This window comes from Crocuta crocuta, unplaced genomic scaffold (assembly GCF_008692635.1).
Source record: "Crocuta crocuta isolate KB4526 unplaced genomic scaffold, BGI_CrCroc_1.0 scaffold291, whole genome shotgun sequence".
Taxonomy (NCBI): domain Eukaryota; kingdom Metazoa; phylum Chordata; class Mammalia; order Carnivora; family Hyaenidae; genus Crocuta; species Crocuta crocuta.
The window spans coordinates 3,495,185-3,523,042 of record NW_027527977.1 but is presented as its reverse complement, the minus strand read 5'-3'; the positions used below and the strand labels follow the sequence as shown (position 1 = coordinate 3,523,042).

General features: G+C 42.5%; 1 protein-coding gene across 2 annotated transcripts in view; it reads left to right on the top strand.

The window, feature by feature from the left end:
* GCM1 (glial cells missing transcription factor 1) overlaps window positions 1-26,351 on the top strand; it is a 29,977-nt gene extending 3,626 nt beyond the window's left edge. The window contains exons 1-6 of one of the 2 annotated variants that reach the window (XM_077752845.1): window positions 4,786-5,046; window positions 8,196-8,404; window positions 19,598-19,850; window positions 20,873-20,985; window positions 21,978-22,106; window positions 23,884-26,351. In XM_077752845.1, the coding sequence (XP_077608971.1) occupies window positions 8,330-8,404; window positions 19,598-19,850; window positions 20,873-20,985; window positions 21,978-22,106; window positions 23,884-24,621 (1,308 nt within the window). In that variant the 5' untranslated portion in view covers window positions 4,786-5,046; window positions 8,196-8,329 and the 3' untranslated portion in view covers window positions 24,622-26,351. Of the gene's footprint in view, window positions 1-4,785; window positions 5,047-8,195; window positions 8,405-19,597; window positions 19,851-20,872; window positions 20,986-21,977; window positions 22,107-23,883 lie in introns of those variants that run through there. The other variant, XM_077752846.1, reaches the window with a different exon arrangement.
* Window positions 26,352-27,858: the final 1,507 nt, after the last annotated feature.

Genomic DNA, 27,858 nt, shown 5'->3' with positions numbered 1-27,858 from the left:
CCCATGCAGAGCTCAGACTCCTGAACCACGAAAACATGGCCTGAGCCGCAGTTGGTCACTTAAGCAACTGAGCCACCGAGGCGCCCCTAAAGTCAGTATTTTAAAATTTCACAATAGTTTCCAGAGAACACCATCACATCCAGGGGCTTCCCCACCTGAACCACCAATTAGGGATGGTCAACCATGTCTGTCTTGTCTGCGCAGAGATTGAAAAAGAGAACACTAAGTCAGCCTTTTATTGCTCAGAACAGACGCATCGCAGAATCCAAGATGATGCAGGGTGGTTTATAACTGAAGAATATTATATAGAACTTGGAGAATTCTCCACATGAGAGCCACAAATGACTTAAGATTTGAGAACCCCTAGGCGCGACTGGGTGGCTCAGTTGGTTGGGTGTCCGACTTCAGCTGAGGTCATGATCTCGCAGTTTGAGCCCCGCGTCGGCCTCTGTGCTGACAGCTCAGAGCCTGGAACCTGCTTCTGATTCTGCGTCTCCTCCTCTCTCTTCCCCTCCCCTGCTCATGCTCTCTGTCTCTCAATAATAAATAAACATTAAAAGAATTTTTTTAAAGAAACCCTAAAGGAAAAATCCAAAGTTCAGTTTTGCAAAGCACAGAAAATAGAGCTCCAAGAAGTCCTTTGGATAACTGCTTTAGTTATCCACATTTGACTAAGGTGAGATATTAAGAAGCATTTTTCTGACTTTAAGTGGGTATCAGACAAGTCCCTTTGGGCGCCCACCTTTCAAAGGATAGATAAAAGGAGAATGGTTTATTTTGAAATCTGGGCTAAACTTAAGCTTACCTAGATGGAAGATGTGTGAGGTGACCTTTAACAGGTGCGACCTGAAAGACTCCATTGAAAGGAGTGAAAGTGTAAGTGGTATTTTGTAGATCCCATAATTCCAAACAAGAGAACTGGCATTGGCCACAGGCTTGCCTGAATGCAGGTCACATTCCTGCCTCTCCCTTTGTCTATCTTTTTCTGCAGAGAGAGAGAGAGAAGAGAATCCCAAGCTGCTTCTGCTTTGTCAACACAGAGCCTGATGTGGGGCTTGATCCCATGAACCATGAGATCATGACCTGAGTGGAAACCAAGATTCTCCCACATGCACATGCATGCTTAACCAACTTAGCTGCCAAGGTGCCCCCATTGCTCAGATTCTGCCATGTGACAGCAGAGATATAGCCACACACCTTTCAGGGAAGGCTTATAATTTGGCATCCAAAATGAAAGAACAATCTCTCCACCTCTGACTTGGGAAATTCTAGGGAAGGATTGTGTAGGTCAGACTGGGTGCCATGCCGGAAGGGACAGAAAACTCTGATGGACAGCCTTTGGGGGAAGAGCAGTTTCCTAAAACAATGGTGAAGTAAGGAGGCAAGGGATAGTTGATACCATAAAGGGCTGCTGTGTCAGAGAGATTTACTCTATCATGAAGGGAATGCCTTTTAACATCCTTGTTTTCAGTTGATATTTCTCCTTTGACCAAGATCAGATTACTGATGACAAGAGATTGTCTACTTTGTGATCTTGTAGAGATTGAGTTACTTAACCCCTCTGTGCCTCAGTTTCTCAGACTAATATAGCTTAATAATACTGTACTTCATGAGGTTGTTGTGAGGATCCGATGTTTAGAGCAATGCCTGACATACAATAAGGGTTAAATAAATGGCTTAGTTCATGGTAGAGGGACCAGAAAATGGGTGGAGGTAGGGCCTGGAACGTCTACTGAGATAAGGTAGGCACTGGGTAGACAGACACAGTCGCAGAAGCTGGAAAAACTTATTCATCTAGTACAGCAAGGTGTCTAAAGGCTATGGATTAGAAACCACAGGTGGTAGTCTAGGCAAGCAACTAGACCTTGAGGGTCTGCGTTAAGGGTCTGTCATACTTGTCCTAAAGCAGAAGAAGTACAATGCTGCTCTCTCCTTGGCCCTCTCTAAACATTTGGAAATATAGGGGTAGGAGGTTGTGGTTGACATTATGACTTGGATATGTTGCTGGCCTTTAGTGTCTGGGGAAACAGTATTTTCATGGGACAGTCCTATACAGAGATGAACTTTCCTTAAAAAATGCCTAAAGCACCACCTCCAATGAAAGAAACCAGAATGACCTCAGGAGGCATCCCCCATAGTGTCAGGGAATGCAAGACAGAGGAACTGAGAAATCTAAGCTTCTGTGGTTGTGATCAGTCACCAAGCAATAGGGCTTCTGGGCACCTGGCTTTTAGGGCAAGATTCTTGTCTTCAGGGAGGAGGCAGAGATTGAAAAGAGCGAGGTGGAGCTCTGAGTAAACAGGAGCAGAGACAAGACTCCAGACTCTGAACAGCACTGGGTGGTTCACGTAGGACCATGGCCAGCCGGCTCATCTGAGTTCTGCCCCAGCTCTGCTGCCTACATGCTTGTGAGATACCATTTCCGTAAGCCCTGATTGACTCCTCTGTCAAGGGGGTATGATAAGCACGGCATCTGCCACATAGGGGACCTGTAAGGATCAGGTGTTAGCATGGCACCTGACAACGTTGTAAGTGTGCCATCAAGGGAAGTGGCCATGATTATTGTTGTCATTAATAACAATGATGGAGATCCAAGTAGGAGAATCTGGATAAAAGGTAGGATGTTGGCCTTAAGAAGGTAGAAGTGCTGTTACCAGTCTGACATTCAGTCACAGCCCAATCAGAGTGTGGAGACAGCTCCTCAGTTTCTTCCTGTGTCGGAGGGGGGTTGGTTATTGGGACGAGGATGGATGTGATGCTGCACAGGGTGTCAGCAGGTCACTGTGTGAGGAGACAGGAAGTGGAAATACCAATTTCTCCATAAAGGAACTAGCAGCTTAGCTGGGGGAGGGGGGGGCCAGGACTAAAACTCATAAAGAGTAAACATAATAGTATGTACATATACTCTTATAATTCTGCAAAGTAATATCTGTGTTTAGTGATGTATGTGGCGGAAAACCAGTCTGAAAGGACATGACCAAAATGTTAACAATGGGGATATCTAGGAGATGAGAACATGATTTTTTTTAATATTATGATTTTATTTTATAATTAGAAGAAGATGTTAGTTCTAAGTGATCTAAGACAGCATGTCATTCGGTTAAGAGTTCTGGAACACCACAGAAATGAGAAGCCGTGTGTTCTAAAATACTATGGGAGGATCCATAAGGATCAGGGAGGTTCCTGAGGGATGGATAGGATTCAGACATGGATGGCAGAAGACCTAAGGGAGTGGATATCACGATGGGTGTGCCAGTTAACCAATTTATTATCTCTCAGGTCTAAAATCCATTTTTGGCCCTGCTTTGTGATTCTGGAAATGGACCATGTAGAACTTTCTCTCTTGCCAGCTGGCACAGCACTAGGCTTTGCCCTGCTACAGAGTATTTGGAGATGTTGAAAGAACGCCTTGACCAAGGAGGGACTACAAAAAGTAGATCAAGATTAGTAAGATAAAGCACCAGAAAATGTTTCAGGGTCCCAACCTCCAGAAGGAAGAGAAATTCATTCATGACCTAAAAGACTTCGTAACATTGCCAAAGACTGCCGAGCGTCTTCCTGAGGATTTTGCCCTCTGGCCTGCTCATCCCTTCCTCCTCAGCCTGTCTTACATGGCCAGGACCTTCCTGACAGGCACCTACTTCTCTTAATGCTGAGCACACCGCATTTTCCAGACCACTTTACCTTGCCCACAGTATTGCCACTAACCTGGAACATCCTCTTCCATTCTTTGATGCCTTGACAAATATCCATTTGTCCCTCGAAAGGCTGATCAGGCATCACAATGGTGGAAGAAGTTTCCCCAGATTATTTTCCCTCCAGCTTCATACCTTCCCCTTCAACCTTCTTTCTAGACTGCCTCTATTCCATGCATTATCTTCAGCTTATTTAGTGTTTTTGTTCATCTTTTCCTCTATTAAATTTTTTTAATGTTTATTCTTTTTTGAGAGAGAGAGAGCATGAGCAGGGAGAGGGCATGGAGAGAGAGGGACAGAGGATCCAAAGCAGGCTCTGAGCTGACAGCACCAAGGCCAGTGTGGGGCTTGAGCTAATGGAACCATGAGTTCATGACCTGAGCTGAAGTCTCATATTCAACCTGCTGAGCCAGCCAGGTGCCCCTCCACTACTAAACCTCCTAATGGCTTTAATTTTCCCTTGTATCTCCAGAGCCTAGCAGACAGCCTGGGACATAGCAGGTGGGCTGAACTGACTTGGGCTGTGCCCAGACACCTGAGGACATCTCTAGAAGGGAGAATGGTATTATTTTTTTAAGTTTTTATTTATTTATTTTAAGAGAGAGCATTAGTGGGAGAGGGGCAAAGAGTGAGAGCGAGAGAGAGAGAATCCTAAGCAGGCTCCGTGCTGACAACATGGAACCCAATGTGGGGCTTGATCTCAGGAACTGTGAGATCATGACCTGAGCCGAGTCAAGAATCGGATGCTCAACCGACTAAGCCACCGAGTTGCCTCAAGAATGGTATTATTTGAGAGGATTGGAACGCTCAGAATTAGTGGGGGCATCACTGGTAGGTATAAAATAGCATTTTAGCATTTCTGGTTTAGGAATGTTGACAATCCAATATCTATTCCGGTAAGATCCATCAGCATATTTCCCTACCTCTCTCTGTCTGTTCTCATACACAGACAGGGATAAGTGGCAGGAGAATTAAAATCTGCTTTGGGTAGATTTGAGCAGCAAAACACCTATACTTCCTCATGAGGCTCTTTTCAATGCTTATTTCAGTTAAGATTCCCTCTTAACATAAAGGAGGGAAGAACTCAGAGGTGAATTATAGAATATCCATCACATTGCTGGGGACAAGTGGACTGGTTAAGTGACTCCCTGGATCGCTCTTCCCTACCCGTCATGGAGAGCATCTGGATTTTGATTGGACTACTGCCAGAGCTCATTAGCATAGCGTACCTTGACCTGGATTAGGGAACAGCAGCTCCTGCGTAGAAAATGACCAGAACCTGCTGGGACCTGAACCAGAGATGAGATTTTTATGACACAGTATTGACTGCATCTCCATAAGAAGTCAGAAGGTAAGGAAGCCATAAATCCTGAAGAGAGGCGAATGTAAGGAATGGTACCATAGTCACCCCAGTCATACAGAATTTCAGTTGTTCTACTTGCTTTGGTTCTCTGTAGAAATGATGAAATCTGAATATACTTCGGCCCAAGTTGCTTTAAAAGAAAAAGGAAGTCTTTATGATTTATTGTTTTTAATTCTGGAGGAAAACTGAGTTGAGTTTATTTTTGAAGGGCTGCAAACAGTCATTACTATGTTTTGTTCTCAACTTTTGGGGAAATAGTAAATGTTTGATCATTTGGCAAAAAATTTATATCGGAGAAAATCAAAAGAGTAATGTAGCTTTCATGCAGCTTTCATGCAGCAAGATTTGTTATTCCCCCCACCTTGATTTATTTTGTGTGTATGTTAACTTATTTATTTTGAGAGAAAGTGAGAGAGAGAAGGGAAGGGGCAAAGAGAGAGGGACAGAGAGAGAAGAGACAGGGCCGAGAGAGAGAGAGAGAGAGAGAGAGAGAATCCTAAGCAGGCTGTCAGTACAGAGCCTGACTTGGGGCTCAAACTCATCAACTATAAAATCATGACCTGAGCCTAAACCAAGAGTTGGGTGCTTAAGTGACAGAGCCACCCAGGTGTGCCTCCCCTCCCCTTGATTTAAAAGGAAAAGAATTATGTCTATGTCACATAGGCTGAAAACAATGCTTTTGAATTTTTGAGATACAAATCTTGTTATTCAAGGTATTATTTTTTTTAAAGACCAATCTGTCCCAACTAGCTATAACACATTTTAGACCATCTGACTTACTGTTGTTAATGTTCAAAGAGGTAAGTACATAAAACTGTTGCCATCACATTTATACTTGATCTTTGTGTCTCACAGACTTGTTATTTAAATATTCTGAATTCAAGTCCGTCTGTGGCAGCATTTCTTCGGTAACTCAATGTTTATTACCCAAACATAGAATTTGATTTAAAACTCCTGGGGATTTAACCTTGCAAGGCAGTGTTTAAAATGAAGGTGATGGACTTCATGCTCTTTGAGTCTTTGACCACTAGGTTATAGGTGAGTGTGGTAGGGGGATAGGGAGTGAAGAGACCCCTATTAGCTTGTTATGTAATGGGTATACGTTCAGGTCAACACTCTTCTATATCCATATACTTTCCTTCAGTGTATCTCAGTGATTGACAAGTATTAGGGTTATATAGTTAAGTTACATAACTAAGGAACAGAGCACATGGAATATCCTAAAGTGGAGACCATTAAACTAACTCTAAGTTCAAGTTTATTATTGTTTTATGCAACATCATTATGTCCCTTGTTTTTACAAGAGCACCAGCAAACAAAAATGTCACACATAGAAACATGTTTCATTTTGTGTTTTAATAAGCATATTTCATCTGCAAAATGATTAGTTTTTTTCCCTTGGAGTAGAACTCCTCTCTTCCTTCTTTCCTTCCTTCCTTCCTCTTTCTTTTTTCCCTTTCTTCCTTCCTTTTTTTCTTTTTTTTTTTTGTAAGTCCCCTTTAACCAATTAGAAACTAGAGCGGTATTTCTCATGGGGGGGGGGAGGAAATACAGTTTACACAAACATTTTTGAATATCTATCATTTATATAAACAACTAAAAAATTTTTTAATGTTTATTTTTGAGAGAGAGAGAGACAGACAGAGCATGAGCGGTGGAGGGGTCAGAGAGAGAGGGAGAAACAATCCGAAACAGGCCCCAGGCTCTGAGCTGTCAGCACAGAGCCTGATGTGGGGCTCGAACTCACAAACTGTGAGACCATTACCTGAGCCGAAGTCAGATGCTTAACCAACTGAGCCACCCTGGCACCCCACATTTACGTAAACAATTTAATCAAAGTAAAGTGAGATAGAATTTTCTTGAGGGGGGCAAGGAAACGAGAGATTGCTATTGGAAAGTCTTGAAGGGTGCTTTGAGTTATAGTAGAGAAACACTATTTTAAAGCAGTAGTTCTCAGGGCACCTGGGTGGTTCAGTCAGTCAAGTATCTGACTTTGGCTCAGGTCATGATCTCACTGTTCGTGGGTTCAAGCCCCGCATCAGGTTCTGTGCTGGCAGCTCAGAGCCTGGAGCCTGTTTCAGATTCTGTGTCTCCCTCTCTCTCTGCCCTTCCCCCACTCAAGCTCTGTCTTTCTCTGTCTCAAAAATAAATAAAAACTATAAAAAATAAAATAAAGCAGTAGTTCTCAAACAGTTTTGCCCCCCAGGGGACATTTGGCAATGTCTGGAGATATTTTTGGTTGTCACAACAAAAGAATGGATTGCTACTTAATGGTCATAGGCCAAAGATGCTGCTAAACATTCTTTTTTTTAAATGTTTATCTATTTTTGAGAGAGAGAGCGTGCGCGAGCGAGTGAGCATGAGCGGGGGGAGGGGCAAAGAAAGACGGACAGAGAGAATCCCAAGCAGACTCTATACTGTCAGTGCAGAGCCAACTCAGGGCTTGATCTCACAAACCATGACATCATGATGACCTGAGCTGAAATCAAGAGTCAAATGCTTAACCCACTGAGTCACCCAGGTGCCCCTGCTGTTAAACATTCTAAATGCACAAGATAACCCCCCACAGCAAAGGATTATCAGGTCCAAAATGTCTTTAATGCCAAGACTTTAGACAAATCTGATGAGGATGTCCGTTGATAATATTTGAAGATATAAAGTGCACACTGGATTTACTGAGGACATGAAAATTAATCTCTGTGGCAATTTAGATTTAAAAAATACTTCTAGATAACTTTTGTTGTGATGTTTCCCACTTGTAACTTGAACCACATGTTAGCCAATGTACAAAAGTATATCCATGAAAACAACTCCAAGCAGTTCTTCCTCTTGCCCCAGGGAGTATGGAGGAAAGTTTCTAATCACTGGCTGCAGATGACAGTGGTCGCTAGTCAGGCTTTCCCAACTTGGGTCTAACAGTGAGAAAGGAAGCCCATGCCTGAGGTGAAAATGATGATCATGGTGCCTCTGATTCCCCATGGTCAAGCTTTATTTCAACAAGATCACTAATGGCTTCTACATTGTTTTTATTTGTACGCTGGTGCTTAAAAAAAATGTCAATGAAACAGGTTTTTCTGGCAGGCAAGCACTGATTTGTATCTCTTTAACGGTCAGTATTACTATCATTTATTTTTTAGTGTCAGAAAATAGTCTCCAAGTCTAAGCTGCTTGAGTGGGCTGATCAAGTCTACAAAGCACCTTTGAAAACAAAATTCTCAACCACTTCTGCGGGAAGTTGGATAGGCAAAAACCTGTGGGTGACCTGACTATCATGGAGCCTGAGGACTTTGATTCCGAGGACAAAGAGATGTTAAGCTGGGATATTAATGATATGAAACTTCCACAGGTATGTACTTGTTATAAGAATCTGCCTTCAGCATTTGGCCGTAAAGCTTGACACTTAACTTGCTAAGACCTAGAAGGAAATTGGTGAGGGTCCAAGCTGGGTAAATTCCTCTCCTACAGAGCTTCAGCTGGGTATTCAATTGAGGAATTTTAAGAGGGGAAGCCATAACCTATAATTTGAGCGGGTCTTTACCTATCAGACCCCCCCTCCCCACCACCCACAGAATAGTTATAGACTGAAACAAAGAAAATGCTACTTCCCTTCTCTTTCAACATTGATTTGGCTCATGTTGCCCCCACCTTAGCTAGCTAGTAGAATAAAGTCCATGATAAAGTATTTGTCCATAGATTGACTCTGCAGAATACACAAGTTCCCACACAACCTTATTTGCTATAATAATGGTTTTAAATTAAATCTGTAACTGGAATGTCCAAATGATGGTGCTTTTATGGGATACAGAGCTCTTCTAGAACTTTTGTTAAGTAATACATGGTACATACATGCTGGGAGTTTTCCAGCTACAGAGTGACTTTCATTTCATATTTTCTTTGCCTTCATTTTTGGCATTTGACTTTTTAAATTTTAACTCTTAATTTGGTGGAAAACATTAATTGTTTAAAGCGGATGCCCTTTCTGGCATTTGAAGGATGTTTTCACTGGAGGTTGTTGGAAAGGATGTTGGGAAGGCTGACGAGACCACCAGTACCATGTGATGAAAAGGTCAAGCTGGTCTTCCTGATTTCGGAAACAAGAAATTTGGATTATCCCAAGTAGGGCAGAAAAAATGAGGTCCCACAGTCTTGATTTATAACCATTCCAGATTTCATTCTAATGAAGATTTCTGCATCACTCCAAATTTCACTCTAATGAAGATTTTCTTTTGTTTCTCTCTGTTTTCTCCTTAAATTCCCCTCTCCATTACCTTTTGGTGGGTCTTAGAAGAGCTGGGAGACACAAAGTATACCCTGCTTTCCACTCATCTAAGGATGGTTAAATAAATCACAGCCCAATCATATAAATAAATACCTATTGTAGAAATTTGTCCTTATAGTTGCTGTTAATGGTTTATGATTGTTGTAGCTGTTTTAGGGGAAACTTGAAAGTACATTTTAGTGATTCCTGGCTCAGAGACCTATATATTTAGTCCTTTTCTCGATTTCTTGATTGTAGCTCACAAGTAGAATGTGGGTGTCCTAAATATCAAGAGTGGAAGTTAAGCAGGTACATAGAAGATTTGCAGAGTCACATCCTAGAGCAGGGGTTTTAATGGGGCTTGAGAACCCTCTGAAATGGTGGGTAACACTGTGTACTACCATGCAATTTTTTGTTCCGGGACAGAGGACTCATATGTTTCATCAGATCTGTAGACAAAAGGAAGAACCACTTCTCTGGAGGGAAATTCAGGGCTCATAAAAGTTAATTTTCCCACATGAATTTCCCAAAACAAAAACAGTCTCAGCTACTCAGGACATGAAATTCAGAAATTCACAGCAAAAATACCCCTTCACTTTTGAAAATGTATCATTTATAGTTAATCAAAAAGTTGGATTGCTCATGGAAATAGCTTTGTGAGCTTCAAGTGCCCTTGTGAAAAATATGCCAGGGAAATGATGAAAAGTGCAATGTCTCTTAATATTTTCCATGCAGAGACAACACCATCCTGATCTGGGTGTGTGCTGCCTCTGGAATCCTATCAAAAACTAGCTGAAATGAAAAATAAGATTTCCAAGCACATTAAGTTGTATATTTTGTGAGCCTATCTGGAGGCTGAGTGGTTGCACTGTGTAAACCGGGATACGGAGACAAAGCTCGGCCTTGGGATTCCAGTTCTGCCTCTTTTTTAATCTTTAAAGCCTCAGGGAGTTGTTTACCTTTAAGGAGACTCCCTTTCCTCTTCCAAAAGTGAAGCAGTTGCACTCACCGTCTCTTGTAGAAGTTTTCAGTTCTAGTGATCTAGGATTCTGTGACCTGAAGTTAGGAAGGCAGCCTGCTTCTAGAACTGGGGGCCCAGTGTGCACACAATGCCCGACATGTATTGACAGCAAATAACAAATGTGGAATTTGTTAGTGAATGGCTCCTCTGCTAGAATCTGTGGGACCCTAAACAAATCAATTTTCTCAAGTCTCAGTCACCAGCTCAGTATAAGGAAAATAGTAATTCCTTACATACCTTGCCTCAGTCCCTAAGCTCTTTAGAGCAGCATTTCCTAAAGAATGTTCTATAGAGTATAAGGGATGATGTATTTTGGTGGTTATTGTAAAGAAAGAAAACAGAAACACTAAGTTCAACAGTTAAACATATTTTTTTTGCTGCAGACTTCCATCCATGCATTGGTGGTGCTCCCAAGGGGAGGCTGTGTTAGGCACTATGGCCCTGATTTGTTTTTGATCCTGGAGCCCTCTTCATGGAGCCCCTCAGGCGATTAATGTTCTTCATGTCACCTGTTTGGGCACAAAAAATGTGGTTTAAAGGATCAAATGCAATTGCTTATCATTATTATAAATTTCCCCAATGTCATTCTTTGTCACTTTCATACAAGAAATTTAGAGTTTATTTTTCATAATTTTGTGTTCTTGCCAGAATGATTACTTCTGCAATAATCGGGCAAATTCCTATGACTTATAGACCAATTTCTTTCCTGCCAATCCACTCACACACTTCAGGTTTTAAGATGGTCACCTGAATGTTAATTGCATCTTCCATTCCTCTAAATTCCATACCCCCTTGTATATCTTAGATATATGAAGATGTATGGATTAATATATCTGGCAGTGAATGGTGACGTCCTCATTAGCACATCTAACATTTCTGAGTGACTGGAATACGTCAGAGCCTACAGCAGGCTCCAGGGATACAGAGGCTATTAAGCTATGTTAACTTTCATGGGAGGGCTCGTGATCGTCTGGCAAATGGAACAGGGTCCGTGCCTGAACGGAGAACCTACGTCATGCAGAAAAATGCTGGAGGTACTTGAAAGAGGATGTCTGTAATTCAGGGTGCCTTAGGCATGGGAAGCAAGGCAGAGCTTCTGGTAAAGGGCTTTCTCTGGAGAAGCTGTAAAATGTAAAAGGAAGGATCAGGGCAGGGGAAGGAAGCAAACAGGACAGTCAAGGTAGAGCAGGTCACCAAAGTCCCAAGGCTATTCAGCCTGTGCATTTGAGGGAGCTTGTGCATAGGCATTTGGCCAGATATTTGGGAGGCTACTGGCAGGAAAGGTGGTTCAGAAGCAGGCTATCCTAAGAGGATTCCATTGTTTCCTGGGCTTTTGGGGTTGCGCAGGATCATGATCAGATCTAGGGCTCAGAGTCCATTTGCCCTTGCTAAGTCATCTCTCCTGTCTATTTGTTTCATGTGGTTCCTTCTTTCAGCTGCATGTATGTCTTTATAAGTCTTCATTTCACTTGTGTCTGGTCACTCTTCTAACTTGCGGTTATTTTAATACCATTTCTCCTTACTCTGGCCCCCAGGGACCCAGCCCAGAACTGCAGGCACTCAATATGCTCAAAAGCATCATTTTTAAAATGTCTCTATTCCAGACTAATGTGATACACCAATTTTGCTTTCCCTTTATACTTCCCCCTTAAATTCCATTTTCATTTTAAAAGTTCAAATATAATTGCTTTAGGGTTTGCTTGGCCCAAGAAGCAAATGTCTGGTGTTGGTTTAGTCTTATCATTAAAAATGTTAATTACAAATTCTTGGAAAGTGGCACAATCTCATTAATACTGACTCTAACACTTGAATACCTAAGAAAGTTCCTTTTTTCTTTTTGTTGGTTGAAAATTGGGAAAGGAATCACTTATTTTGCCTCCTAAGTAGTACCCACTTCAGCAGGGTGATGAGAACACCCGCCCTGTTCCTAAACCAGCCGGTCCCTGTGAGCACAAGTACAGAGTTTTCCAATAGCACCACAGCAGACAAACCCTGAATCATTTTATTCCCAAGCAGGAGTGGTGTTCAGATTAAACCTGTGGCCAGGGGTGCCTGGCTGGCTCAATTGGTAGAGCATGCAGATATTGATCTCAGGGTGTGAGTTCAATCCCCATATTAGGTATAGAGCTTACTTTATTTTTTTCTGTTTTCATGCACAATTTTCACTTGGGTCTTTTTTCTTTTTAATATAATTTACTGTCAAGTTAGCTAACATATAGTGTATACAGTGTGCTCTTGGTTTTGGGGGTAGATGCCTGTGATTCATGAATTACATACAATACACAGGACTCATCCTAACAAGTGCCCTCCCCAATGCCCATCCCCCATCCCCCCCATCAACCTTCAGTTTGTTCTCTGCATTTAAGAGTCTTTTATGGTTTGCTTCTCTCTCTGTTTTTATGTTATTTTTCCTTCCCTTCCCCTATGTTCATCTGTTGTGTTTCTTAAATTCCACTTATGAGTGAAATCATATATTTGTCTTTCTCTGACTGACATTTCACTTAGCTTAATACCCTCCAGTTCCATCCATGTTGTTACAAATGGCAAGATTTCATTCTTTCTCATTGCCAAGTAGATATATACCATTGTGTGTACACACACACACACACACACACACACACACATACACACACCACATCTTCTTTACCCATTCATCAGTTAATGGACATTTGGGCTCTTTCTATAATTTGGCTATTGTTGATAGTGCTGCTATAAACATTGGGGTACATGTTAGAGCTTACTTTAAAAAAAATCCATGGCCAAAGCCACACAAAGTCATTAACTCACAAAATCCCAATGTTTAAGTAGATTTTATAGAGAAAAGATTTTAAAAAATATACATAGGCTAAACATAAACACCAACCAACCTAAAACCTAGTGGTGAGTCAACCACAAAAAAAGCCAAGTCTCCAATTAATTCCTGGACCATGATTTTAGCCATCAAGGTTGTCTTTGCCTTAAACTTATAAGAGAAGGTGAAACTTTGGGCTCTTTCAGTGAATTCATGTGGCTTAATCTCATCACAATGAGCCAGTAATAGTAATCAGATGTGTCTTGGTGCTAAAGAGCTAACAGGTAAACCAGGTTCTGGGTCTCTTGTCAATTATTATCTGCCTGCATGATCAGGTCACGTTGTTGGTCTGATGGGGACACCCATGACTTTGTCCTCCTTGCTGGTGTTCTCCCTGATCTAAGCTGGGCCCCCTCGGTCCTTGAATCCCCACTGCTGTAGCCATTTCTTCCACCTCATGCTTCTGGTGTGAGAGGGATGGAAACATTACTGCATCTGTGGTAGGAGAAACTCTCCTCTAGGTGCCCGCTGGAAGGTCCCTTGCTTAGCCAGGTAGAGTGGAAAAGGGAAGGAAGAAGAAAAAGGAGAGGTAGGTGATGAAGAATATGGAAGGTGGGGTACTCTGGCCCACCTTGGTATTGTCCAAGCAAATAAGGAAATTTTTGTTTTGAGTTTGTCCCTTTAACACGGGTAGGAAATTGCAGTGCCAGCCTAAGTTGTTATTTTTTTTTTTAATTTTTAAATGTTTTTTATTTTATTTTTTTTGAGAGATGGAGACAGAGCGTGAGTAGGGGAGTTGCAGAGAGAGAGGGAGACACAGAATCTGAAGCAGGCTCCAGGCTCTGAAGTGTCAGCATAGAGCCCAACACGGGGCTCGAACCCATGAACCATGAGATCATGGCCTGAGCCGAAGTTGGACGCTTAACTGACTGAGCCACCCAGGCACCCCTAAGTTGTTATTTTTTAATTAACTCAAAAGTATTTTGTTGAGTTGAATTTCTTCCTTTCATAACACTTAGAGTTTGGTTTCCAGTTAGCCTAGAAGAGCTGAGTTCCTGAAAAGTTGTATGGAAATCAAAAGGCTGGTTGAATTTTTTCCCTGTGTTCCATAAGTAACATCTCATTTTTTCACTCTATCTGATATGCTTAAAGGTATATCTGTTTGCTATCCTTGTTTTATTTGGAGACATTAATTATAAAGAATTAAGCTATGAGGAGCCTGAGTGGCTCAGTCATTTGAGCCTCCGGCTCTTGATTTCAGCTCAGATCATGATCTTATGGTAATGAGATGGAACCCCAGGTCAGGCTCCCTGCTGTGTGTGGAGCCTGCTTAAAATTCTCTCTCCTTCTCTCTCTGTCCTTCCCCCACTTGCATGTGCAAGCTTGTGTGTGCTCTCTCTCAAAATAAACTTTTTAAAAAAGAATTAAGCTATTCTTAGCACGAAAGAAAATCTGCAGATAATTGCTTTATGTGACAGTGGATTATATTCCAAGTGAAATCTATTTTAATGTAACAACATAATAATGTAGGTGTTTTGATACCTTATTTCAGAATTTTGATTTTCATTTTATTAGTTTTATATAATAGTATATATTTAATTCTTAAGGGACCCTATTAGAACTTTAAGTAGTTAAGCCAAGCAGAAAGAGGAAGGGTGGGTGCTCTAGAATTCCATGGAGTTGCAAAGATTTTTAGTGAAAGGATTAGATCTCTTAGTAAAAAAAAATTAGAGAAATTGTAGAAATGTTAATTAAATCCCCAGTGATGTTACCCATGAGATTATAAAAGATAAGTCACTTAAATTTACATGTTGGAAACCTTAAGAGTATTCCCTTTAAATTATAAACTTCTTAACCAAGAGGAAAAACAAAGAGTTACTCATGAAAAGTTAGAAATTAAAATAAACAGATCTCTTGAAAAAAGAAAATATGTTAGGGAGATTTGCTAAACAAGATTAAGAAATGATTATTCTTACTTTTTAAATTTTACCTCTCTGGTGCCTTAAATTTACAAGGCTTTCAGAGATCATTATCATTCGACCCCTAGGTTCCTTTGCATTATTGGAATCTGGGTTTTGTCTCAATTTCCATATCTACTAAGCATCCAAGTCAAAAGACTGGGCATAGAGAATAGCTTGATATGAACACATTTACTGCTAGTAATTTTCTCAAGCCCATACATTGTCAGAATTATTACTGCATTACTGATGAAACTAGAAAAGTAGGCTGCCAGTGGAGAGGCTCTAGAGGGGGGAAAAAAAAAGCTTAAAAGCCAGCCAAACGTAGGGACACCTGGCTGGCTCAGTCAGAAGAGACCTCTTGACCTCCAGGTCATGGGTTTGAGCACCACATTGGGTGTAGAGATTGCTAAAACAAAACAAAACTTAAAAAAGAAAAAAAGATGGGGCCTCGGGGTGGCTTAGTTGGTGGAGCCTTTGACTCTTGAGTTTGGCTTAGGTCATGACCTTCCAGTCCTTGAGTTTAAGCCCTGTGTTGGGCCCATGAGCTGATAAGCAAAGGGGCAGCGTGAGATTCTCTCTCTCCCTCTCTTTCTATGCTTCTCCCCTGCTCCCATGTTCTCTCTCTCACAAAACGAATAAAGTTAAAAAAAAATGTTTAAAAAAAAGAATGTCAAGTGTAAGCCCGAAAACAAACCTCAACAATGTTAAGATGATTGAAAACACAGTGTTCTCCAGCTACAATGGAATTCAACTAGAAATTAATAGCAAAAGGAAATAAGATAATCTATAAATACATGGAAACTAAGCAATATATTTCTAAATAATCCATAAGTCAAAGAGGAAGCTTCGAAGAGAGATCAAAATATACATTAAACTGACTGGGGAGGAAATACAGTGGAGATCATTTCTTCCTCCAAATATCTGAGACACTCATACACATACCTTCCGCTCCTGATTTGTGGGATTTATGACACTGACCAGCCTGCAGGGGCCATTCACCTTTAAAATGAAAATCTCCATTCCTCTACAAGTTTACATTGCCCTTTTCTCTGCTACCCTGACTGCTGGGCTTTGTGTTTGAGTAATTTAAGTCCACTAGTAGATCTTTATAGTCCAAATTGTTAAAGGTCCATATTTTAATGTTTTTTTTTTTAAGTTCATTCATTTTTAAGGAGAATTCCAAGCAGCCTCTGAGCTAACAGTGTAGAGCCCAACTTGGGGCTCCATCCCACAAACTGTGAGATCATGACCTGAGCTGAAATTAAGAGTCAGACACTGAACTTACTGAGCCACCCAGGTGCATTTTAATGTTTTAACCAGCATTTTTATTGCTTCTGAAGATACGTGTTATGCATTCTATGGCATTTCTATGACCAAAGAAAACAAGGGGGCATTGTTTAGAGCCTTGGGTCAGAAGGGAGAGAAGAGAAGGCAGTGGAGCAAGCTGGAGTGGGGCTGTCTGAGGTGAATCTTACCCCGCTCAGAATTACTAGGGAATTGGGGGAGGGGAGGAAAGACCTGGAAAAAGCCCACTGTCCATTCTGCACCTTGGCCTGGGCATGCCTGTTTTCGGGAAGCTCTGTGTGGAGCAGAAGAGACTTCTCCGGACACCAAGCTGCCTTCTGCCTTCTTGCATAGCTTCCTGTTCCCACACCACGGCAGGTACGTGACACCAGAAGGGCTCACCTGTGCTGTTGTTCTAAGGAAGAAGGCTGTGGAAGAAGTTACACCACTAAAGCTTTCGCTTTATAGAGGCTTGGACTCCCATCTTGCATTTGGCTTGGCAAGGTTTAAAGCATGAAGTGACCTGTCTGTGGGTCTTCTCTCTCCTGAACGCCAGTGGCTCTTACAACACTGGCTGCTTGTGGCCTCAAATCTAGTAAAGTAACAGCTAAAATTGATGGAGGACTTGCTATGCTCCAGGCACTGTTTTAAATGTTTTGTGTATGTTAGCTCAGGGAATCTTCATAACATCCCTATGAGGTGGGTACTCCTGTTCCCTCTGTTTTACAGAGCAGGACATGGAGGCACAAAAAGGGCAAGGAATTTGTTAAGACTTAACAAGGCTGTCTGCCTCACAGGTCTTAACCAGGAGTCAGGAAACATTCTGTAGTGGCCCAGATAGTCAATATTTTAGGTTTTATGGACCATACAGTCTTGGCTACAACTCCTTGACTCTACTGTCATAGTGTAAAAGTATCCATAGACAACACTTAAATGAATGAGCACGGCTGTGTTCTAATAAAACTTTATTTACAAATACAGGTAGTGGGCTGGATTTGGCCCATGGGCCCTAGGTAGCAGACCCCAGCTCTTAACTGTTAACTAGCACTACCCCTCAGGTACATGAAACCTCTCATTTATGTTTCCTCAGATTCATCTCCGTTCCCACGACATTCCATTGAAATGGCAACTGCCATTATAGCAGATTTACAGTTTACAACACATCTGCTTCTCACAGTATTTTTGAAGACTATTTTATCACTATCCCCATTTAAAAAAATAAGTTTATTTATTTATTTTGAAAGAGACCAATTGGGGGTGGTGAGGGGGAATCAGAGAGACAACAGGAGAGAGAAAATCCTCAAGCAGGTTCTGGGCTTATAGCACAGAGCCCAACATGGGGCTCAACTCACAAACCGTGAGATCATGATCTGAGCTGAGATCAACAGTCTGACATGCAACCAACTGGGCCACCCAGGCACCCCTCACTGTCCCCATTTTGGAGAAGAGACAAATGAGGCTTCAGAGACAAAGTCACTTGCCCAGAGTCTTGTGTTATGAAGTTCTTTCGCATGTTCTAAACTTGAGATCTAACTCAATAAACACCAACTTTCCCATGCTGTCCTTCCATTCTGATGTTGATGTTTGCTCTTTTCCTTCTAAAATGCTTTTTTTCTCATAGTCTTTGCTATGCTTTCTTGTTGGGGACTCGAAGGAGAAACACCCTGACTTCTTCTGAACCTTATAGAATCTTGTCTCTGACATTTTAGAATCTTCTTGGTGGAAAATGTTCTTATATCATGCCAGGTCTCTGGGGCCTGTGATGACGGACACAATCTAAGCTTGAGTACGGAGACTGCTTAATGATTGTCATTCTTAAGAACTAGGCGAGATCTGTCAAATGCAGGATCTATGCACCAAAGGGCGAAAGGAATGTGAGCCTCAACACCAGTGACCAACAATTGGTTAGAGTGTAATCCATGCCTGATGCTGTGCTTAGTATTTTTGTATATTATCATCTTCTCAGAACCACTCTTGAGGTAGACAAGTCTCATTATCCCTATTCTGCAGATGAAGAAACAGAAGGAGAGAAAGCCCAAGCAACATATGCTCTAAAGATTGAGTGTACTGCGTCTCTGACCTTTTCAAGGAGACCTTAGATGTTCGTGTACAGGGAATAGTGCCAGTGGCTGGGCAATAGCACAGAAGTTTCCAGCCAAAGTAAACTGTTCCTTACTCCTCGGCCTTGTTAGAAGCCCATGGATATGCAAGTCGAGAAAAAGGAATAAAATCTCCCCAGGGAAGGAGAGAAGCTCTCAGAACCCTCCCTATCCAGGGCTCTTCAGCGTTCCCACTACTTATCTCTAGTGACTTCGCATAAACTCTTAGCATTCCCAATAAGGTAACTACAGTGTGGTATGAGACATTATCTCACTACTCTGCCACAATGTTTTCCACTGTGATTGTGTAAGAGCACAAAAATATTACTTCACCCTCAAAATTTCTTTGTTTTTAATGTTTATTTACTTATTTTTGAGAGAGAGAAAGAGAACACAAGCTGGAGAGGGGCAGAGAGAGAAGGAGACACAGAATCTGAAGCAGGCTCTAGGCTCCAGGCTCCAAGCTGTCAGCACAGGGCCCGACACAGGGCTCGAACTCACAAACCATGAGATCATGACCTGAGCCAGAGACAGATGCTTAACCGACTGAACCACCCAGACACCCCTCACCCTTAAAAATTCTTAGTGAGAGGGGTGCCTGGGTGACTCAGTCGGTTAAGTGTCCAACTTCGGCTCAGGCCACGATCTCACGGTTCATGGGTTCACGCCCCGTGTCGGGCTCTGTGCTCACTGCCAGCTCAGAGCCTGGAGCCCGTTTCAGATTCTGTATCTCCCTCTCTCTCTGACCCTCCCCTGCTCACGCTGTCTCTCTCTCTCTCTCTCTCTCTCAGAAATAAATAAAAAATATTTTTAAAAAAATTCTCAGTGAGAAATAGTCAATAAGTTTTATCACCAAGGGCTGGAGAAGCATTAATGGGGTAGCACTCAGGGGAAGCTGGGGGTACTGAAAATTAAAACTCATTTTGGTCTGGGGAGCAAATCTGTAGACACAGCATCTTCTGTTGCTGTCACAGTGCCGTGCCCAGATCCTGCCCTCAGAACAAAACTCTGGTTGGTCCTTGCCAAAGGTCTCGACAGCTCTTGGGTGCCAAAGCCACCTTCACATCTACGAACAGTTGTGTTTTCTCGCTTAAAATATAGCGACATTGTTTGTGTTTCTGTCAGAACGTGAAAAAGACCGACTGGTTCCAGGAATGGCCAGATTCCTATGAGAAGCACATCTACAGCTCAGAGGACAGGAATGCACAGCGGCACCTGAGCAGCTGGGCCATGCGCAACACCAACAACCATAACTCACGCATCCTCAAGAAGTCCTGCCTGGGCGTGGTGGTGTGCAGCCGCGACTGCTCTGCCGAGGAGGGGCGCAAGATCTACCTGAGGCCCGCCATCTGTGACAAAGCTCGGCAGAAGCAGCAGAGTGAGTAGGGGCCTCTGGCACAGTGAGGCAGCTGACATCCACTCAGAGGCTCCTCCCCAAAGGCCACCACATCCCAGCACACCCCCAGGGGGGTGGAGTGTGGTGGAGACCAAGGTCGCTCCTATGTAGAACACATTATGGAGAGCTGACCAGCCTCCTCATCCCCCTAGTATCTACCCCATGGATCTGCTGTGCCCAGAGCCCCCACCAATAAAACTGCCCCCCTGGGTTAAGGCACCTGAATCCAGGCCTGTTAGAGAACAGACGTGTCACTTCGGGGATGGACAGGAGTCCATGGTGCACCCACAGAACGTTTAGGTGGAAGTTGTTTATCACACTTGCCGTCTTGGGGAATGGGGCCAAAAATGAGCTCAGTGAATGCTTCAATCTGCAGTGGGATCAACGGGACTACGTTTGACGTGAGACTCCATTTCGCGTCCCTTAGAGCCATGCCATAATCACATTTGCTGGGTTTTTCTTTATCATGTTCATGGGATTGTGAAGTGCCATTCCCTATGCCTCGCCCACTTCAGCCCCCACACTCCCTCATGTTCTTTACTTGTAATTTGTCTTTAAAACTTGCTCTCAGGAAAGGATCTGCTATCAGTCATTTACACTTTAATGAAACTTTCGTGGCTGTGCTCTTTCTCTCCTGTGACTTTGCTCCTTGACCCTTAGTTCTAATTGTGAAGTGAAAGAATTCTTTCCTCTTCTCTACCAAGAATTTCAAGTATCAGTAAATAAGTAGGGAGGGATTTTCTGCTCAGAAGAGCTCTCCCATGATCTGTGAAATACCCTGCTGTGGAAGGAACCACTCCTTCTTCCCCCTGTGTGAGACCTGGGTTGGGATACTTCGATGGCCAGGCCTCCTAGGGTCAGAGGTAATGCCCAGGAGGGGGGTGGAAGCTCAGAAAGCCGTGCCCACCTATATTCTCTGCTGTCCTGGAGTCAGGCCTGCACTGCTAGGGTTGCACAGACTCACAAGTCAGTTGGCATGGTCTCCTTCCTCTGCTCTCTTACAGGGAAACGTTGTCCCAACTGTGATGGACCCCTCAAGCTGATTCCTTGCCGAGGCCACGGGGGCTTTCCGGTAACCAACTTCTGGAGGCATGACGGACGCTTCATATTTTTCCAGGTTGGATTTGATTTAGAGTTAGGAGATACCATTTCTCTTTTATTCCAGAAATGTTTACGGAGCACAGGGAAAGGTTTTGTACAGGACGTGGACTGGTGAATGAGAGCCTGTGCCAAAGCTGAGACTCACACTGGGCGAGCAGATGTCTATACCCACACCTCAGCAGACAGGCCTCGTACCAGGGAGCCAGCTGACTCTGCCTCAGGCTCCTTAGGGGTGGCGGCTGTCAGTAATCTGATCACACTCAGGCTCACACAGCGCTGTGGCATGCGGTCGGCTTCAACAAACCCGAGGTTGAATACCAGCCCTGACCTCTAACCAACTCTGTAAACCTAAACACATTACTCTGCTCCCCTAAGCCCTAGTTTTACGTAAAATGTGGATATTAAGAAGGACTTTACGGGGGTGGTGGTGTAAACAGGATAAAGTGCCCGGGTCAGGATCAGTGGCCCTGCAGAAGGAAAATGTCCTGATTGCTAGAGTGTGCCAGCAGCTGTGATACAGCTATTCCCACCGTGGCTCACTTCAAGCCACCAGCCATTTTTTTTAACAGCCAGCTCACAGAATTCCAGAATGTCCTAGAGCTGTCTGCCTACTTGCTAAGGCTGGGGTAGTCCCTCCATGCTTTGGTTTCCTACTCTGTGAGCCAGGGACAGTAATAATGATGGTAATACTAATGGTTTTGCTTGAAGGTAAAATGAGATCATGTGTTTGTGACCGCGCCCTCCACACACCATAGGAAGCACTTAGAAAGTGGCACTTGTGATCATTGTGGGTATGACTTGGCCAGTGTGCGAGAGGCACCATGGGAGGAAGGGGCACCATGACCAAAGGCAGGCAGGAAAGCACATGGTGGGCTTAAGAGGTTTAACCAGTCTCATGACAGTCATCAATGGCAACAACACCCTGTCAGGTGGCAAGGCACAGGGTAAGTCTTTATATACCGTCAAGTACAATCTTGTTATTTATTTTACCTCCCTGTCTCCTGTAAGTCAAAAGGAGAGCATGATCATCCGAAACCAGAAACCAAATTGGAGGCCGAGGCAAGAAGAGCAATGAAGAGGGCACAGACGGCATCTTCCTCTGTCTCCTTAAAGCTGAAGGGGAGCCCAGAGACAAAGGTAACCTGTCCCCCTACGTGTTCAAAATATACGACAGTTCACCACCCCTGTGGTAGAGGCAATAGATGTCCCTGGCCCCTTCCCACCTACAAATGAAGTCAAAATCATACTTCCAGCTCATCTACAAGCTAGCATCCACCAAGCAAATGGAATCTGGGGCCCTCCTCTTAATTGCTACCATCCTCGTGGCTTGCTCTCAAATGTTCTTTAAATGCCGTATAATTTTAGAATCATCGTCCCTACTACAATTGAAAAAAGAGATGGGGATTAGTACTTAATCTATATTTGGCACTTTATCTTTGGGTTCTATCAGAAAGGAACCTAAAATGATCTCCACAAAACAATTAGCCTTGTGTTTTCAATTTTTTACCCCCAAATTTCCGTTCTTCCCCTAAACAGATTACTTCCTTGGCACATTCTCTCAAGATGAAATAACCACTGTTCTGAAAACAAAGGCCATTTGGGGGATTGGGCGGGTGGGAAAGCCAACCTGTGAAGTGAAACCTGTGGGTCTGTGGGCATCATACTGTAGGTGTGTGGGTATGTCTGCCTAACAGTGGTGCTAATTCCTGTATTTTATCACCACTCAGGCTCTACATTTCTTTTCATGATAACAGAGATGAAGCCAGTCCATCCCTAGAGGTTGTAAATGTGTCTTACAAAGGAAAACATTGTCATTTGAGTCTGTTATAGGGAAACGTGAGTCCTTAAAACCAAATGGCTGGTCCCTCGTCCCTTCCTCCAGCCATGGGACAGGTTGAAGGGCATTTCCCCCCCATCACTCTGGCTGGTCATAGTCTTTCCACCTCTACCCTCTTGTGACATAAACAAAAGGATAACTTAATTTGCAACCAGATTCTTTTCCTATGATTAACTGGAAGGTAGTATACTTCCTTTATTTATAAAGATAAATTCACTACTTATATATTCTAGAGGTCCTATTGATGATTCAACAAAATCCCCATGAGTTCAGAGAAAAGTCTTGAAAAAAAATAAGTAACCCTAGTCTCTCAGACCAGAAACAGCACTAAAATACAGGAAGTCAAAGAGAGAAGTGATGTGTGTGTGTGTGTGTGTGTGTGTGTGTGTATTCGTGCATGTATGCATGTGTGTATGAGAGAGACTGAGAGAGAGAGGTACCCCCTGAGAGTTATACTGAGTATAATATAAATCTTAGAAGCTGTAGTCTGATTTTTCTTAGTCTCTTGCAAGTTTCTCACAAAGGCAGTTAGAATATCAGATTTGTGCTTGAGGATGAAACATTTTATATTTTTATTATTCTTTTAATGTATATTTGTTTTTGAGAGTGAGAGAGACAGAATGCGAGTAGCGGAGGGGCAGAGAGCGAGGGAGACACAGAATCTGAAGCAGACTCCAGGCTCTGAGCTGTCAGCACAGAGCCCGACACGGGGCTTGAACTCACGAACCGTCAGATCGTGACCTAAGCTGAAGTCCAATGCTTAACTGACTTTGAGCCACCCAGATGCCCTGAGGATGAAACATTTTCAACACACTCACTCTTCCCAAAGTTGAAGGAGTAAGAGTAATTCGACTCTTACTGGATAGTATGCTTTAGAGTGGAAATGGAATCAGCCTCTGCTTCTTTCAGGCTTTATGTAGTTGTGGTAAGACTCCCCTGTGTGTTTGTGCTTCAAGTATGTGAGGAATGAGGAAAATCGGATGGAACACTTACTTGTGTGGAGTAACTCTGGGTGCCTGTGGTAGTTGTGTCAATTTGCTTAACTTATTAATGTGAGCTTTTCGCTTTCCTTTCTAGTCTCTTCCAGGTGAAACACAAAGTTGGGGAAGTTTACCTTTAACTTGGTCTATCCAGGAAGGCGTCCAATTGCCTGGTAGTTACGGTGGACGTTTAATAGCTAACACTCCCCAGCAGAAGTCACTGAATGATTCCTTATTCTTCTCCAAGAGCTATTGTTTGGGGGGAACCACTGATCTGGTAGACCCCGCTTCCACCTTGGGCCCTACTAAGCTCTATGAGAAATGCAAATTGTCTAGTAGTTGGATCTATAATAGTGGGGACCTGCTTCATCCCGTTTCTGGAGTCTTCTCTGACTACGATGATCGGCAAACGTGGAATAAAAACACTGCTTTGGGGAGAAGTTCTCTTAATGACAATCGTTGTCCCAATTATCCTTTTCCTCTGACCAGCTGGTCTTATGATTTCTCCCCTTCCCAGAACTCTTCAGAGCCCTTTTCCCAGCAGATCTCAGTGGAACCATCTGCAGCCGAAAGTAGCTGTCACCCACTGTGGCCGAATCCAGGGGGTGATCTTTACGAAGAGAAGGTGCATGTGGATTTTAACAGCTGCTACCCTTCCACCACATGCCATTCACGTCAGGAAGACCCCTTTTTGCTCACCTATACCCCCCATCCTCACCATCAATATTCACTGACAGGCAAGAACAGCGAGTGGGATTTTAATGAAGAAATGAGGGGCGTGGGTTTGGATCACTACAACAATGAGATGCTTCTAAACCTCTGTCCTTTAAGATGATCTGAATCTAAATCCTTGTACATGATTAGCAGGAATGTAATTTAGCACAGACACTGTGGAAAACAGTATGGAGGTTCCTCAGAAAATTGAACGTAGAACTACCATGCGATCCAGCTATTTTACTTGTAGGTATGTATCCAAAGGAACTGAAATCCTTATCTCAAAGAGGTACCTGCGCTCCCATGTTCACTGCAACATTATTCACAATAGCCAAAGTACGGAAACAACCTAAGTGTCCATCAAGAGATGAATGGATAAAGAAAATATGGTGTGTGTGGTGTGTATATATATATGTATACACACACACATATACAATGGACTATTATCCAGCCACACAAAAGCAAGGAAATCCTATCATTTGGGACAACATGGATGGACCTTGAGGGTATTATGCTAAGTGACATCAGTCAGACAGAAAAAGACAAATACTGTATGACCTCAAGAAAAAAAAACCCCAGACTCCTAGAAACAGATTGGTGGTGGCCAGAAGTAGGGGGTGAGAGGTCGGGGGCATAATTTGGTGAAGACGATCAAAAAATACAAACTTCCAGTTTTAAGATAAATTAAGTCCTGGAGATGTAATGTACAACATGATGACTCTGGTTAATAGTACCGTATTGTTGTATATTGGAAAACTGCTAAGAAAGTGGATCTTAAATGTTCTTATCACAAGGGAAAAAATATTTGTAACTGTAAAGCGATGGATATTAACTAAACTTGTCGTAAAAATACGGCGGTAATACATATATCGGGTCATTATGTTGTACATCTTAAACTTATCCGATGTTAACATGTTAATTATATCTCAATAAAACTGGAAGAAAAAAAAAGGTGACCCAGATTTTTTACAACCATTCAAAACACCTGTTTTAGTAAATTGCTGAAAGAATTTCCTTGGGAGGGAGTTTCCAAAAACATAACCGCAGGTGAATCCAAATTGTGACAACAAGCAGAAGGCAAAATTTCCTTCCTCACACAAGAAATTTGGGTCCTTCTTCATTCCAGTCCTCTCATTCTTAGTGAGGCACTCGTCCCATCTATGGAAGGAAATGTCCTCTGCTTTTTTTTTTTCTCCCCCCACATTATGTGCGGTTCTTGGCACCTCTGCTGCCTTATCTGTTACATTTTCTTTGTCCTTGAATCCTATCAAACAGCAGAGACATGAAAAGCCCACCTACCTAGGAACTCACGTATGCCTTCTTGAAAACTGAGGATGAAGCCACAGAGATAAAGGGTACAAGAGCTTTGGAGGTATAGAAAGATGAAGATTCTACCACTGAGGTATTTAGTGCTTTGTCTAGTATTAAACGTGGGATTCGTTCATGAAATATGTGTTTTCTGATTGATCTCTAAGACTTTTCAAGACAAGGAATATGACGTAATTGCATCTAAGACAATGAGCAGCAAGACTAAACAGCCACAGGAAGAAAAATCCCAATGGGGCCAAAGGGCCTCCCGTTCTTCTTCCCTCACTGCCTTCCCCTTCCATGAAGGCTTAGATTTTGTCCCCCTTACCTTTGTTTTAGTGCCTTGCTCAGTGCCAAGGTCATGATATGTGCTCGAGAAATGCTTTCTTAGAAAAGTCCTTATGTAATTACCAAGGCCAAGGGTGGCCAGCTGTATCTGGATGCCAGTTCCCCTTCTTTGCTAAAGTACTTTATAGTAAAAGGTGAGCCTGGACATAGAATCTGGAAAGAACTGTGCAATAAACAAGTATTTTCCAAAATTAATTTGCCTTGCTATTTGAATGGTAACCAGGGCACACAATACAAAATTCAGTTCCCAGTCTCCTCCTTAAGGCAATATTGACTTATTTCTTGTCTGTTCTTCCAGATATATACATATACATATGCATGTATATGTGTATATGTATATATATGTGGGTATATGTGTATATATATGTGGGTATATGGGTGTGTGTGTGTGCACACACACACACATATAGTATCATACCAGGTTCATTGCTAGCATGGCTCTTGTCATTTTGGGACATAATCTGGACATTAGGTCCTTAAAAGCACATAGGACCACAGTTGGCTAATTTTTAATGGTACAGAATACATTACATGACTGTATTATAATGAATTCAAATAGTCGCCTATTGGTAAACATTTAGATTGGGTTGAATTTACTTAATTACTTTTTGTCCAAGTGCATAAAACTTATGTGTTCAGTTTAGCAGAGCTCTAAAGCAAATGCTTATATAAGCACCAGCTAGGCCAAGAAACAGAACTTCCTGCCAGTTCAGTAAATCAGGCCCCCTGAGTGCAGCCCCCAGTCTCACCCACTCCTGACCTTAAACCCCTTCCTGCATCCTGACAATTGCCGGACTGGCTTTTTGTATTTTTACTACCTTTGCATGTACTACTAAACAATAGTTTGGTTTTGCCTTTTGGGGGGAACTTAACAAATACAATCATATGGGAGAATGTAAAAAAGAAAGAAGTATTAAAATATACACACCAAAGAGTGCACAAATCATAGTCTATGTACGGCTCAGTAAATGGTCACAAGTACACACCAATCTAGCCATCACCTGGTTAGCATATATTCTGTTCAACATTATGTCCATAGATTCAGATTGTTGTGTGTAGTTGTGGTTGGTTATTTTCACTGTTACATTTATTTTTTTTTTCTTTTTGGAAGTTTTATTTTTTTAAGTTACCTTTTAAGCTTATTTATTTATTTTGAAGAGAGCATAAGCAAGCGAGGGTCACAAGCAGGTAAGAAAAGGAGAGACAGAATCCCAAACAGGCTCCGTGCCATCAGCACAGAGCCTGATGAAGGTCTGGAAACTACGAACAGCGAGATCATGACCTGAGCTGAGATCAAGAGTCAGATATTTAACCGACTGAAGCACCCAGGTTGCCTGCATTTTTTAAAGTTTGTTCATTTAAGAAATCTACACCCAACATGGGGCTCAAACTCGACCCTAACCTCAAGAGCCACATGCTGAGCCAGACAGGTGCTCCTTTATTTTTTTCTCACCCAAAATGTCTTTCTCCCATGCTCTAAAATAAGGTGTCTCTGCTTGCTGAAAATTCTTCGGAAAAGTAGTGTGTCATGGAATTCAGCTCCTCTCTGCAATTTCTAGGAGTTTACATCTCCTGATTCTGTATGGTCCTTAAGTACATACAACTGCTGGATCTGAGAGTTTGAACTAAGTTTAAAGGTCACTTGTGCAAATAGCTGAAGAGACATGAGTCTCTCTTACTATTTCCCCAAACAGAAGTTTAT